This window comes from Boleophthalmus pectinirostris, unplaced genomic scaffold, assembly GCF_026225935.1.
Source record: "Boleophthalmus pectinirostris isolate CB_2022bp ecotype Guang Dong unplaced genomic scaffold, ASM2622593v1 HiC_scaffold_16, whole genome shotgun sequence".
Classification (NCBI taxonomy): Eukaryota; Metazoa; Chordata; class Actinopteri; order Gobiiformes; family Gobiidae; genus Boleophthalmus; species Boleophthalmus pectinirostris.
This window is the reverse complement of record NW_026571095.1, coordinates 33435740-33450871: the sequence shown is the minus strand read 5'-3', so window position 1 is coordinate 33450871 and position 15132 is coordinate 33435740. Positions and strand designations below refer to the sequence as shown.

The 15132-nt window shown below is 41.0% G+C and overlaps 1 protein-coding gene across 2 annotated transcripts in view; it reads right to left on the bottom strand.

Moving 5' to 3' along the window:
- Positions 1-15132, bottom strand: part of efr3a (EFR3 homolog A (S. cerevisiae)) — a 123974-nt gene that overhangs the window by 78062 nt on the left and 30780 nt on the right. Inside the window, exons 1-2 of one of the 2 annotated variants that reach the window (XM_055151455.1) lie at positions 10479-10780; positions 341-417 (exon numbers count right to left, since the gene is read on the bottom strand). In XM_055151455.1, the coding sequence (XP_055007430.1) occupies positions 341-417; positions 10479-10605 (204 nt within the window). In that variant the 5' untranslated portion in view covers positions 10606-10780. Of the gene's footprint in view, positions 1-340; positions 418-10478; positions 10781-15132 lie in introns of those variants that run through there. The other variant, XM_055151456.1, reaches the window with a different exon arrangement.

The following is a 15132-nucleotide window of genomic DNA, read 5'->3' as shown; positions in this document are numbered from 1 at the left end:
AGTAGTAGTAGTAGTAGTAGTAGTAGTAGTAGTAGTAGTAGTAGTAGTAGCAGTAGTAGCAGTTGAAGTAGTAGCAGTAGAAGTAGTAGCAGTTGAAGTAGTAGTAGTAGAAGTAGTAGCAGTAGTAGCAGTTGAAGTAGTAGTAGTAGAAGTAGTAGCAGTTGAAGTAGTAGTAGTAGAAGTAGTAGTAGTAGTAGTAGCAGTTGAAGTAGTAGTAGTAGCAGTAGCAGTAGAAGTAGTAGCAGTAGCAGTAGCAGTAGTAGCAGTAGAAGTAGCAGTAGTATAGTAAGTAGTAGTAGTAGTAGTAGTAGTAGTAGTAGTAGTAGCAGTAGTGACTTACTTTGGGGTCCTCGGGGAAGATGTTGTCCACCAGGCGTTTGTAGCGAGGCCTGAGGGGGCCACAGCAGCCACACACCCCTGGAACACAAACACTCACTGTTAGAGGAGCTCACAGTTACAGGGTACACAGCGCTCACGTCAGAGGAGCTCACAGTTACAGGGTACACAGCGCTCACGGTCAGAGGCGCTCACAGTTACAGGGTACACAGCGCTCACGGTCAGAGGAGCTCACAGTTACAGGGTACACAGCGCTCACGGTCAGAGGCGCTCACAGTTACAGGGTACACAGCGCTCACGGTCAGAGGAGCTCACAGTTACAGGGTACACACCACACAGCGCTCACGGTCAGAGGCGCTCACAGTTACAGGGTACACAGCGCTCACGGTCAGAGGCGCTCACAGTTACAGGGTACACAGCGCTCACGGTCAGAGGCGCTCACAGTTACAGGGTACACAGCGCTCACGGTCAGAGGCGCTCACAGTACAGTCACAGGCTCACAGCACACTCACAGTTACAGGGTACACAGCGCTCACGGTCAGAGGCGCTCACAGTTACAGGGTACACAGCGCTCACGGTCAGAGGCGCTCACAGTTACAGGGTACACAGCGCTCACGGTCAGAGGCGCTCACAGTTACAGGGTACACAGCGCTCACGGTCAGAGGCGCTCACAGTTACAGGGTACACAGCGCTCACGGTCAGAGGAGCTCACAGTTACAGGTACACAGCGCTCACGGTCAGAGGAGCTCACAGTTACAGGGTACACAGCGCTCACGGTCAGAGTCAGCTCACAGCGCTCACGGTCAGAGGAGCTCACAGTTACAGGGTACACAGCGCTCACGGTCAGAGGAGCTCACAGTTACAGGGTACACAGCGCTCACGGTCAGAGGCGCTCACAGTTACAGGGTACACAGCGCTCACGGTCAGAGGAGCTCACAGTTACAGGTACACAGCGCTCACGTCAGTCACAGTTACAGGGTACACAGCGCTCACGTCAGAGGCGCTCACAGTTACAGGGTACACAGCGCTCACGGTCAGAGGCGCTCACAGTTACAGGGTACACAGCGCTCACGTCAGAGGAGCTCACAGTTACAGGGTACACAGCGCTCACGTCAGAGGCGCTCACAGTTACAGGGTACACAGCGCTCACGGTCAGAGGAGCTCACAGTTACAGGGTACACAGCGCTCACGGTCAGAGGAGCTCACAGTTACAGGGTACACAGCGCTCAGGGTCAGAGCTCACAGTTACAGGTACACAGCGCTCACGGTCAGAGGCGCTCACAGTTACAGGGTACACACTACACAGCGCTCACGGTCAGAGGCGCTCACAGTTACAGGGTTCTCCTCTCAACGCCCTTGTGAGAGGCTCAGTGCTTACTCACAACAGGATGAGACTAAATTCTTGTCCGTTTTATATTCTGTATTTTCCGTATCGTAAACCATTTAAACACAGACCTTTATGAACATGATCTGAAATTGATCAAAATAAATTAATCAATCAGTCTCAGGTTTATTCTGACATTATTTTCCACAGTCAGTCATATTTAACATACACAGACTGAAAAGGTGTCGGCTGAAGCTGGAGCTTATTCTGCCTTTACCCTTCATTCCTTTGTCAGAGCGTCATCTTTAAACCAGTTCATCTTCATAAATACAACAAGAGAAAATAAAACAAATCAGTCACAGTAAAACAAAATACTACAGCACAAACTAAGCATCATAATTCATGCATCTGCCCAGAGTTAAACCTTTAAACTTCTTCATAAAATGGAAGAGAGCGGTGCACAATTTTAGCTCTTCTGTAAATGCGATTCTTGTATGAGTTTAGCAGTTCAGTTAGATGTTTAAAAGCAAAATTGTGAAATCAGTTTGTGAGCAGCAGCCGCAGGTCAGCGTGAGTACAGAAAGAGGAAGTGTCCAGTGTGCAGGAGAATTTCATTTGCAAATAAGGAAACAAATACGGCACAAAGCTATGGCGGTCATTTGCATCGTCGACGTGTACTTCCGCCTGCTCCAATGCGCTTTTGAATGTCCTGCAGATTCATATCCTAACCTTAACTCTTTCCCCATGAAGACGACATTTGACGATCCCCCGTGTTTCCTTAATGACGTCTTTTGACACCTCCGCTGTTTCACTAAAGACGTGATTCGAAATGGCTCGGTTTTTCACATTTAAACAGAGACTGCGATCGGTCGGGGCCACTACAACCCACACTACACTGACCAATAGGATTCAAGGATATGTTTTCGCCGATTTTTTCCGAAGTTAATTGAAGTAGTGACGATTGTAGCTTCTGGAAAAAACACAACACGAAACAAGTGCAATGGAAAGATCGCGGTGCTGCGGCGCACAGTTTTAGAAATAATGAGGAGCGGACGTGTTTTATGGATACGTTTAGAGAAAGTGACTTTCATAGATTTCAAAGTGATGATGCGTCTGTATGGAGTCCTGCGATATCCGAACAAACTATCCGGGCTTTATAAAAAATGTTTCAGAAGAAGCGCTTCCTGGACCTGCAGAGGATAATACACAGTAGATCCAACTCAGTGGTGCTTTTTGGAAAGGGAAGTCAGTACAAAGATGCAAAAAATCCAAGGCACTCACTGGTTAAAAATAAAATGCCTTTATTAGTTTACGGCATGTCTTAATGGACAACTTACAAAGTCCCGACGCGTTTCAGCCTATGGCTTTCCTCAGGGGACAAAAAAAAAAAAAAAAACGGGCTTTATACTCGATTATGAACCAAAATTGCCCTGAAATCTGGATGTTGCCCAGGCCAGTCCTTTAAAATATTTCAGTCTTTTTTTCCAAGATGCGATGTTTGACAGAATCACTACAGAAACAAACACTTATGTGGAGCTCTGCACACGAGAAAATAACCAAGATGACAAATACTGAACACACACTGACGGGGAAGAGTTTTATTATTATATTATAATAAGATAAATGAGTTGAATAAGTTAAATGAAAAATGAATTAGGTGCACACAGGTGTACAACAGGTAAAAACAGGTGCACACTTGGCTGTACTGTATCTCGTGATATGAAATCTGTTTAAATACTTTGACAAAGTATTTTAATTTTATTATTTTTTTTATGAATATAGTACTCAGAACATGCAGATATCAGATGCTGAATGTAGTTTTTTTGTTTTCGATTTTGCACCTGACCAGGTAAACTCTCATTTTCAGTGAGCTGTTATACACCTGTAAATGAGTTGAATCACATTTAAACATCCAGAAATGAAGAGTTCAGAGTCGAAAGTTTCCTGAATTATATAAATATGTCCGTGTTTCAATTAAGTTCATGAGTGTAAAAATCATTTATAATCACTCGTGGAAGTCTGTTTTCTTTTATGCACTTATGCTCTAAGGGCAGCCCTAGTAACATATGTATGGGTTGTTCCTAGTCGGCGTCCAGGGGGGAAAGAGTTAATATAATGTGGTTTATCTAAAACTCCACACTGGCCTCTGAAAACTCTTAAAAACTCATCGCAGCGAAAAAACTAGGACGCCCAGAATGCAAAACGAAAGTGAGGTCTAACTTTGGTTCACTGCAAACCGTGACATTTTGACTACTTCTGTTTTTCATGTTCCTTTAATATTATCCTCCGTGCGGATTCCCGTCTATTAGAATTTCAACTTATTCACGCAGCCTACGCAACGTTTCATTTATAAACATTACAAAACCGCCGCCTGTGGGTGCAGACGGAGCTACAAAACTCCAGGGGCCGCTCTACTCTGAAGCGAGAGCCCCGGTTTGCTCCTCCGCTGCGCCGACGGACTTGGTGAAGGCTGCCAGACCGGATCAGACTGGATTTGAGTCGTCCCAGTCACGGCAGGTCCCACGACTGCACCCGTCACGTCCCTGCACCTGTCGCATGTGGCTCTTCGCTCAGTCGTACAGTGATTTAATTTTTTAGATCCTAAAATGTTGGCGTCATGAAGAGGGGTGTGCAGAAATATTGAAATATCGACATATCGTATCGTTTAATGCGATGATACAGTATCGATATCATGGGCTGCTGTATCGATATATCGCCAACAGTATTTTTTGGTATATTTTATTAAATTATTTTGTTACAACGCTACAGTTCAGTGTAAGGAAACTTGTTTATGAGACACATTTGACATTTTCACTGTTTTGATGATTAAAATGTTTGTGTTTTAGGGATGTAACGATATCAAAATCTCATGGTACGATATTTATTGCGATATCTTGAAGAGGCTGGGACACTTTTTTGCTTTTAAAATATCTTGACAAGATTTTGGTGTGAATTATTTCCATCATAATCCCAAGAATTCAAGTCAAAAACATATTTCTTCATGTTGTTTGCACTGAAATGAATCATGGGATATGTAGTTCCCGAAGTTTATAAGCTGTTGCTACTGTAAAACCAAAGAAACTTTTGAATATTGTGACAGTCCACAATATTATTGTGAGACTTTTGACGATACGATATACGACGATATTTCGGTTACTGTTACATCCTTATTGTGTTTCATATGAACTTTGCACAAGAAATGGTTTAACAAAGACTTTTAATATCGCAGACATGATTTAGACTTTCTTTTTTTATTGAACTGTATCAAAACTATTTGAAATATATCGTATGGAATCGAAAGTGCACTGTATCTAGGTATAAGATAAGATAAGATATGCCTTTATTAGTCCCACAGTGGGGAAATTCCAGTGTTGCAACGCACCATTTCAGAACAGCAGGAAAGGGTAACACAGATAATAAATAATAGCTTAAAAATAATTTTAAAAATAGACTTAAAGATGTATGTATGTATGTATGTATGCATCGTATCATGGCCTATGTATCGAAGTATGTATCATATCAGCAACTTCTTAATGATACCCAACCCTAGTCATTAACCAAAATCCACAAACAATGAAAGAGATCAATTCTTATGAGTGATCCAGATTCTTGTCTCCACTTACGCTACTAGGGCCGGGTATCATTAAGAAGTTCCCAATACGATACATACCTCGATACACAGGCCACGATATGATACGATTTTCGATACAGTGCACTTTCGATTCAACACGATGTATTTCAAAACAATTCAATATCGTTCAGTAAAAAATAAAGTCAATGTCAAGTGTATCACATAAATAAGCTCAATTTCATTTCTCTCCAGCGACTAGGTCAGGAATCAGAATACACTAGATGGACCCTGGAATTTGTAGACTACACACCGGCCAATCAGCAAAGAGCTGTGAAGCCATGACGTCAAACTCGTCATGCCTGTCTGTGTCCCTTTTGTACAACAGTAAACAAAGCGTCGAGATGGATGTAGACGGAGACAGACATTCTGTGTTGGCGACGATTCCCCGAGATTGCGGATTTAAAGCCGGAAAAAAGAGAATGTTTGGTGAATTTCATCAAGGGGAAAGACGTTATTGTCCTTCTTCCTACGGGATTTGGGAAAAGTTTAATATACCAGTTAGCGGCGCATTACATACGTCACAACAAAATAGTAAAGGCAGGTTAAATTAAAAAAAGTACCTGCCTACCGTCAAGTGAACACATCCTAATGCTGCGAGGTCAGACGGTTTCTACGAAGTGAAACGAGCTGATGAATCAGGCTAGGGTGTTAGGTAGTGATGATTCGGATCAGAGAGAGACATTTTAGGTCCCAATTCCCGAGGTCGAGGATTTAAAGCCGGAACAAAGGGGATGTTTGGTGAATTTTATCAAGGGGAAAGACGTTATTGCCCTTCTTCCTACGGGATTTGGCGCATTACATACGTCACGACCAAACAGCTGTGATTGGTTAAATTTAAAAAAGTACCCGCCTACCACCGAAACGAAACGAATCCTAATGCTGAGAGGTCAGACAGTTTCCATGATATGAAACCGGCTGATGAATCACTCTACACAATTGTAGCTCTTTCACAAAATAATTTCACAAAATATACCAAAGAAAAAATACTCTTGGTGAGATATCGACACAGCAGCCCACGATACCGATACCGTATCATCAAATTAAACAATACGATATATCGATATTTCAATATTTCCGCAAACCCCTACACGCTACTGAGGAAAAGGCTCATTACTGCATCAGATTTTCATACAGTAAAAAATATTATGTCATTTTCAACACAAAATTCATTCATGGTCTGTTCTATTCATGGCTTTCAGAATGATGAAACCAGACGACTGTTACCATAGCGATTAACGATTTAAAACTAAATATTTGATCTTTTCAATGGCAAACGTCCTCAAAATGTTGCATAAAGCCCATGAATAGAGAGATTTTGAGGATTATTCAGAAGAGAATACCTTGTTTTAAATTGTTAAAAAAGAATGTTGTTAATTGCTATGAAAAATTTAAATCATTCTGAAACAATTTGAAAGTCTGAATCTGAATTTTGAGGATTTTTTCCATTCAAAATATTAGTTATTAGTATGACATTTTTTTTCTTAATTTTTAATTTTTAATTTTTTTGGCTATGGCAATGGCCCTCATTTTTCATCCTTCTGAAGCCCGTGGGAGATACAAACCATTATAAAAAAAAAAAAAAAAAAGTGAACCACGTGATTATGTAAAACAACTGGGGTAGGACTCTAAGTTTTTTAAACTTCATCCTACTCCTTTTGAGCACCAGTTCCCAAATATGTTCATGTACATATCACTATTTTTGTTTTTGTTTTTGAATTTTGTTGTACCTGGCTCGAACAAATAAAATAAAATGAAATGAAAAATGAAAAAATAAAACTGTCCCGGAAATGTCCAAATCTTATCTCCTAGTTGTAGTACGATATCTGGGTATTGTAGTTTTTCGTAATCCTTCTAATCACGCCAACAAACGCTGCATCAAAACAAAAAAATTGTTTAAACCTTACAAATCTATAAAATGCTTTAATACCGTCTGAAAATAAGCTTTAGAGTCCATGTGCTGCGATCGAAACAGCCCAAACTCCCGTCCCCGGCTTCATTAGTGCCTCTGCTGCCCCATAGTCCAGAGTGACCAGGGCCCTGACAGGAGCTCTGACAGGGGCACTGACAGGAGCACACTGGCTTCTGACATTCTTCAGCTGCACAGACATTTTTTTTTTTTTTTTGTTATGACTTGATATTGTCATCCCGAGACAGAAAAAAAAAAATGTGCGAATAGGTTTAAAAACAATATTCACCGGACAATTCGCCACATTTCTGAGCTGGGCAAAAGACCAATCGCATTATTTCTCTCGATCTCACGAAGTTCTGAACGTGACAATATTATTAAACTTGCAAAAAATATATTTAAAAGTCAAATTTCTTCTCCCAAAAGTCTTGTATCTGCTCCAAACCAAACACTTTACTCGCAGAAGATTGGCTGTAGACCCTCCAGACCTCTCCTCAGACTGAAAAAATAAAAATAAACCGTAACGCAGAGACTGTCTTGCCAAATAAACAATGACACTATGGACTGGTTGGAGTGGGGATTATTAAATCTTCCTCTAACTCTAAAGTCTCCTCACACTGTTCTCTCCTCACACTTCTGAAACGAGTTCATTCATTCATCACAACTAATGGATTATTGAAGTTATCACCAGTGTTGGGAAGGTGACTTTTAAAATGTATTTTCCCCTACATATTATAGATTACATACACCAAAATGTAGTTTGTAACGTAATCCATTAAATTACTTAAAATGACTAATGTAATCTGAATACTTTAGATTACTTGATTTGCTGTAGAGAAGCAAAGACGAGGAAATCGTAACATAAGAAGAAGTGAATCTGTTAAAAGTCAATAAAAAAGTCCAGACTTTACTCAACCGTATTAAAAATATTATTGATAGAAGACGAGGAGACACGGTCCACGCAAGATGATTTAGTCCTGTTAAATCCTGTTTTAGTCCTGGTTTAGATCTGGTTTTAGTCTTGGTTTAGTCCTAGTTTAGTCCCAGTTTAGACCTGGTTTTAGTCCTGTTTACTCCTGGTTTAGGTTTAGACCTGGTTTAGACCTGGTTTGGATCTGGTTTAGTCCTGGTTTAGACCTGATTTAGTCCTGGTTTAGACCTGGTTTTAGTCCTGGTTTAGACCTGGTTTTAGTCCTGGTTTAGTCTAGGTTTAGACCTCGTTTAGACCTGGTTTGGATCTGGTTTAGTCCTGGTTTAGACCTCGTTTAAACCTGGTTTAGATCTGGTTTTAGTCCTGGTTTAGTCTAGGTTTAGACCTAGTTTAGACCTGATTTTAGACCTGGTTTAGACCTGGTTTTAGACCTGGTTTGGACCTGGTTTGGACCTGATTTAGTCCTGGTTTAGACTTGGTTTAGACCTGGTTTAGTTTCCGGCAATGAGTGGAATTACCGAGAAAAAAAAAAAAAAAAAAAAAAAAAGGGATATAGCCCAAAATGTGAAAACAGAAAAATACCGCCGTGTAATCCATTTACTTCAACAAAGTAACTGTAATCCAATTACCACTCACTGAAACAGTAACTGTAACTGAATACAGTTACTCATAATTTGTACTCTGATTATGTAACTCCAGTACATGTAATCTGTTACTCCCCAATACTGGTAATTATCACTAATTTCAACTCATTTAAGAAGTGAAGAATCAGTTTGTGAAGTAAACACAAACTCCACGTTATGCCATGAACTGAGAGGAAACGTTTAAGGACGCAGGAATTACTCCAAAATGACACAATAAACAAGTACAAACTGTTTTAATTTAAGACCCATTTTGCTGAAATATACTAAAAGTAGTCTAAGGCTAAGTTTAGACTGCAGCCTGAAGTGACCCAAATCCGATTTTTTGGCCCCTATTTGACCTGTATCTGATCTTTTAATGTCAGTCTGAACCACACAGATCAAATTTTTTCAAATGTGACCCAGGACACTTGGATATGTGCTCCTGAAACCGATACATATCTGATCTTTTGACATGTGACTTCAGTCTGAACGGACAAAGCGCATTCATCCACCTACACGTTATCAACAAGCCACAAATGTACACAAACGTTCTTCTCGTCGTACGAAAATTGTTAATGAACTCCGTGTCACTGAAGCGAAGCACATCACCACTCACCACTCTTGGCTACGTCTCCACATCCACACGTTCCTTTCAACGGACTGAACCACAAAACACCACGGCCAAAAACCTCGTCCTTCTCCTTCTCAATCTCCTCCTTAAAACAAGTAAGTTGTTCATGTTCTGGCTCCGGTACGAGAGGAACTTTAAAATCTCCAGGTGCTCAATGCTGCGTCCATGTTTGGACAACTTCCGTAAACACAGAACACGCTCGCTGCGGTTGACGTCGTCGTGTCTCCAGTGCACATGCGGGACACTTTTACTGTTCACACTGGAGTCACATACAAGTCGCATTTAATTGGAAATGTGAATGACCTCGCAAAAACATCGGATTTCACCCAAAAAAATATGAATTGAGCGTTAAGCCCTGCAGTCTGAACATAGCCAAATTCTCACAGTTACAGGCCTGTTACAATTTAAGTAACTAGTCATGTATCCAAAATTATGACTGCAGCTCAGGCTCCAAGATGTAGAAAAAAAAATCCACTGCGACACTTTGACTATGATTAGATTTGCAATATTTTTAAAACTTTTCAAACTGCACACGCTCTAAACAACCCCACGGGCGGTCACATCTGAAAGAGACTGAAACCTGAACTGATAAACTAACAAGAATCCCATGTGTTTCAGACTTTATACTACAGCTACAACAGGATTTTTCAAGTAAATATGTTGCTCTTTACAGAACACATTCTATTATTGGAGGCCTTTGCCATTTGATGATCGAATCAGAATCTTTTTGAGTTGCCACAATTAAGATCCATTGTGCAGCTCCATCGATTTGATAATAGATCATTACTTTAATGAATCAATAAGATGTTTAGAACACAAACAGCGCACAGAAGAGAGACTTTCTTTTATCAAAAATACAACATGAAAACCTCTTCTCTCAGCACATGCATGTTTTGGAGCCTGACCACTTAATAAGTTGATGATTACTGAAATAATCGATTACTTGCGATTAAACAATGAACTTGTGGCAACTCTAGTCAAAATCACGTGTCAAATTCTCTTCTTCTCTATGTTTCTTGTGCGTGACATGAGCAGAAAACTCAGGTCCCATCAGAGCAGAGCTGAGATGTTGATGGTCCCGACTGGAGCCTGGTACCTGAGTGGATGAGGCCCGTGCGGGGGGTGTTCCTCCTCAGGTTGAAGGTTCCATCGGCCTCAGTCCTGGGCACCTGCCTGTACCTCCGGAGCAGCCCTCTGCGCACGCGAGCACACACAGTGGACATCTCCACAAACAGCACCACAAACTGTCCCTCCCCCCCGGTCCAGTACAAGTCTACAAAAGTTCAGTCAAAGATAATCCGCCTTGTGAAATCAAAATCAAAATCAACATTCAAAAAAAGCAGATCTCTTTTCAAAACCAGTAACTCAGAATCCAAATGTTGACTTGAATCTTGTTTTTTTTTTCCTTCAAATTTTCAGAAGCACATCTCAGAAATTCCCAAACTGAAAGCAGATCTGTGGAAAAGCAGAGGTGAGAATCCTTCAGGGTGAGACGCACACTGCAGGTCCTCCCCCGCTGCTCATGGACCTCACCTGTCCTGTGCCGCGACAGGCAGACGGGTGGACCAATAGGAGCCCGAGCTGGGTGTGCAGGGGGCGGGGCTCACCTGGCTCTACGGGCTCAGGTTTCAGCTCTGTGTAAATGCAAATGAAACCGGACGCCGAGGTGAGGTGGAGATCAGGTGACAACAACAGGACCAGGATGTGCTTTTAAAACAAGAGAGGTAAACTGTGCTCTCAACTATTATGACAGCAGATCAAATATTTCATTTGCATAAAACTGGGAGAGGATTACAACTATGGCTCCAGTTCTGTAATGGACTTTTTCTTTTTTTATGTTTGTTATTTGCCACAAAACTTACAGAATAACAACAGGGAGGATTAGAACATAAACACTGAATGTTATGAATATATAATACACACCTTCTATATTTCTCACAACAGCCCACACACATGTTTCAATTATTACCCTGTTCAATATAAAGCCAGAACTGAGGATAACAAAGCAGCCAAGATACTGAAGCTCATTTATCAAAATCAAAGCAAAATAATTTTATTTAACTGAATATGAAACATCTTCACTCCAACAAACCTTAGTCCAGAACAGAACAGGCAGAACTGTTTTCTTTTACTATGGATCCACCTGGACGACTGTGGGATTACACAGACGTGTCTAGAAATATTTAAACGGTACAGATACTGGAGGAGGCACAGCACCTGCACGAGTCCATGGAAATAGAAACTTAAAACCATACTTCATAGAGATAGATGTGTTTAATGCCATAATGTGGAAAAATATAACCAATGAGACATGTTCATGGAAACAAGCTGTGATCCTCTAGCCAGACTTTTGCCATCTAGAATAGAATAGAATAGAACAGAAAGCCTTTACTGTCATTATACAAAAGTATAATGAAATTCAGAACTGCTCTGTCAAAGTGCACAAATTAATAATACATTTTTTTTTTTAATTTAATTTATTTATTTAATAGGGACAGTGCATATTAATGAACATCTACAACATTGCAGTGTAAATATGACAGATTATAGCAAGACTGCTAATTTCCATCTGTCGTCCCTCGGCAGGAAACACCACAAATTTAAACAAAGCAAAAACAAGTAACAAATCTATACTAAAAGTGTCCACAAGTCTGGTTTTTCTTTAGCCACTCGTTTAAGTAGGACTTGAAGGTGGCAAGAGTTGAAGTTTCTCTTATTGATAGAGGCAGACTGTCCCAAAATGTTGTGTCTCTGACTGAGACACACATTGTCCGAGTGTGGAGCGTCTGTGTGGGACGTCACAGTTCCCCCGGGCTGTGGCCCTAGTTCCCACTCACAGTCTTTACTTTAATAAAATCCTGTAATGGAGGAGGGGCAAGTCCATGCAAAACTTTATAGACAAAACATCCATATTTAAAACCAATAAAATTATTAAAATTAAGCAAATTATACTTGTCTAAAATAGTGCAGTGGTGAAATGAGAATGGTTTCTTGTCCAATATTTTTATGGCTTTTTAAAAAAGTGATTCGACGGGTTTGAGTGTTGTGCAGCAGTGAGTGACCATGTGGTTATGCATATTATATGTTATAAATAAAACATCTATTAACCTAGTGCCTCCACTCAATTTCATTTCTCTCCAGCAACTAGGTCAGGAATCTGAATACTATAGACCAGGCATGTCCAAACTATGGCCCGGGGGCCAAATGCGGCCCTCGGACACATTTTTCTTGGCCCTCAAGCTTCCAGGTAAAAACATTTCTGTTTAACTGTGCGTATAACTGAAAGGTTTTCATTCCGCACTCTTCTCTCCAATTTATGTCTCTCTTTTTTAATTTTAATCTTCATGATTATTTATGTTTTGATTTGTTTTTATTATGATTTTAATGTATTTCTTATTCTGTAAAGCACTTTGAATTACTTTGTGTACGAATTGTGCTATACAAATAAACTTGCCTTGCCTAAATTGGCCCAAGTGACCTTGCATCAATTAAAAAGTAATTTTTTGCTGCAAGTTTTTTGAAAATCTACCTTGATAAAGCAAATATTTAAGATTTCGTGTGTAGTTTAAGGATTTTAGCATGAATAAAGACTGATGGCTCATTCTAACATGATAAACATATTTCAATTATTCCCTGTGCTGAGCACCAGTCTACGGTCCTCGATCGGCCCTCTGCTTCATCTGTGTTTAGAAATGTGGCCCTTGACGAAAAAAGTTTGGACACCCCTGCTATAGACGGTTCGCAAAAACCCTGAAAGTGCGAGTTCGAGCACCAACCAATCAGCGAAGAGCCATATATTCTGTGTTGTTAACGATTCCTGAGATCAAGTATTTAAAGATGGAACAAAGAGAATGTTTGGTGAATTTTATCAAGAGGAAAGATGTTATTGTCCTTCTTCCTACGGGATTTGGAAAAAGCTTAATATACCAGTTAACCCCGTTAGTGGTGCATTACATACGTCACGACCAAATAGGAGCAACTGGTTAAAAAAAAAAAAGGATCCGTCTACTGTCAAGCGAACAAATTCTAATGCTGCGAAACTGTGAAACTGGGTTATGAATCAGGCTAGAGAGACCCCTCCTCCAGACAAAGTACAAGTCAGGTTTGTGGAGATGCATTCATAAGGAGGTTTTTCAGTGCAATAAACAAAGTAAATAAAAAACAGCTTTTATTTGCAGTCTCTGAGGTAACATACCACGGCTTTAAAAGCCGCAGTATAAACACGGCCCACAGAAACTCATTGTGAGTGGAAACAACAGTCAGTGCAGGTCACTGGAGTCCTGAGATTTGAGAGCGGCCTCATTAAGATTTAACCACAATCCTCCTGAGACACCAGAGACCAGCCCCAGACCAGCTGCAGCTCTCTCCAGGAATGTGTGGACCCATGGACACTCAGAACAATCACTCTGGAAGTTTAGGCCTTTAATTCAACTTGATACTTTGTCAATTAACAAGAACAATATTTCAAAAAGATACCAATTTTCCTTTTTGAAGGATAAAGTAAAAAGCTATAGGCAGAAAATAGAATGGATTGGTTTCAGAATTCTAAAAAGTTTCTTGATTAGCTTGGTGATAAGTGATGTTTGCATTAGAAATGAACTGGGAATCATTCAAAAACAATGTACCGTATTTTCCGCACTATTAGGCGCTCTGGATTATAAGACGCACTGTCGTTAAATGGTCTATTTTCAAACTTTTTTCACAAATAAACCACACAGGACTTTAAATGAAACCCAACAGTGTGATGGGTGAGTGGTTTTGTTGGTTTGTGGCGTTCACGGTGACTCTGGGCTTTGTTCACTTGTGGCGTGTAGGGAGGGTGTGTCTGGGACCAACGGATTGTCGGCGTGTTGTCGTGTCCAGAAGTGGCACATTGCGCTCGCTTTTTCAGGTTCGTTCCTTCGTTCCGTTCCTCGTCAGCGTGGAGTGATGAGTGGGACACCCGAGTGGATTCGTGTCTCTGGATTGTGGATTGTGGGGCGCGCGGTCGTTTTTTGATAAGGTTAGAGGCTTAAGAGTGCGCCTAATAGCCCGGAAAATACGGTAAATATCTTTCAAGAGGAATTTCCTGAGCAGACATGAAGCACTACGCAACTTTTCTGGTGTACAGTTTGTCTCCAGGGAAATGTTACCGTTTTATCTAGAATGTTCATCTATATTAAACTTAAATCTCTAAGGAAAAAGCAGGAGACGCCCCAATCCAAGTCATGGGTCAAACTGAGCCCACTCAATGCAATTACAAACAAGATAGACGACTTTAATGCCATACTGCGGAACATCCCAGGTAAAGCAATAACAACTCCACGGAGAGAAAGGAAGTTGCGGACACCATCAGAAAAGTACATATTTAAATAAAAAAACAAACATTTATTACTCCATAGTCCTCTTGATTAAAAAAAATAATAACAAAATAAAATCTCAATCAAATCTGAATAATTGCGGCGCTCGAGCTGCAGCAATTTGCAAACCGTCTCTCCCCGTTCTTCCATATTAGATCCCCGCTCCCACACTTCATCTATCATCACATTACACCAGCCAATATGCAGAAGATCGCAATAATTCTTCTCTTCGTAATGGTTACACCGCAATTAAGAAGACAAAAGAGACGTTGTGATCTCCTCGCTTCTGCCCCACCTGCTCCCACGCGCCGCCGCCGCCTCCTCCTCCGTCCCGAGCCCGCGTGATAAATGAGCGACGCGCCGTGCGGAGTTATTGCCTGGCGCGGCGTGCGGCGGTGGGAGCGCGCCCGG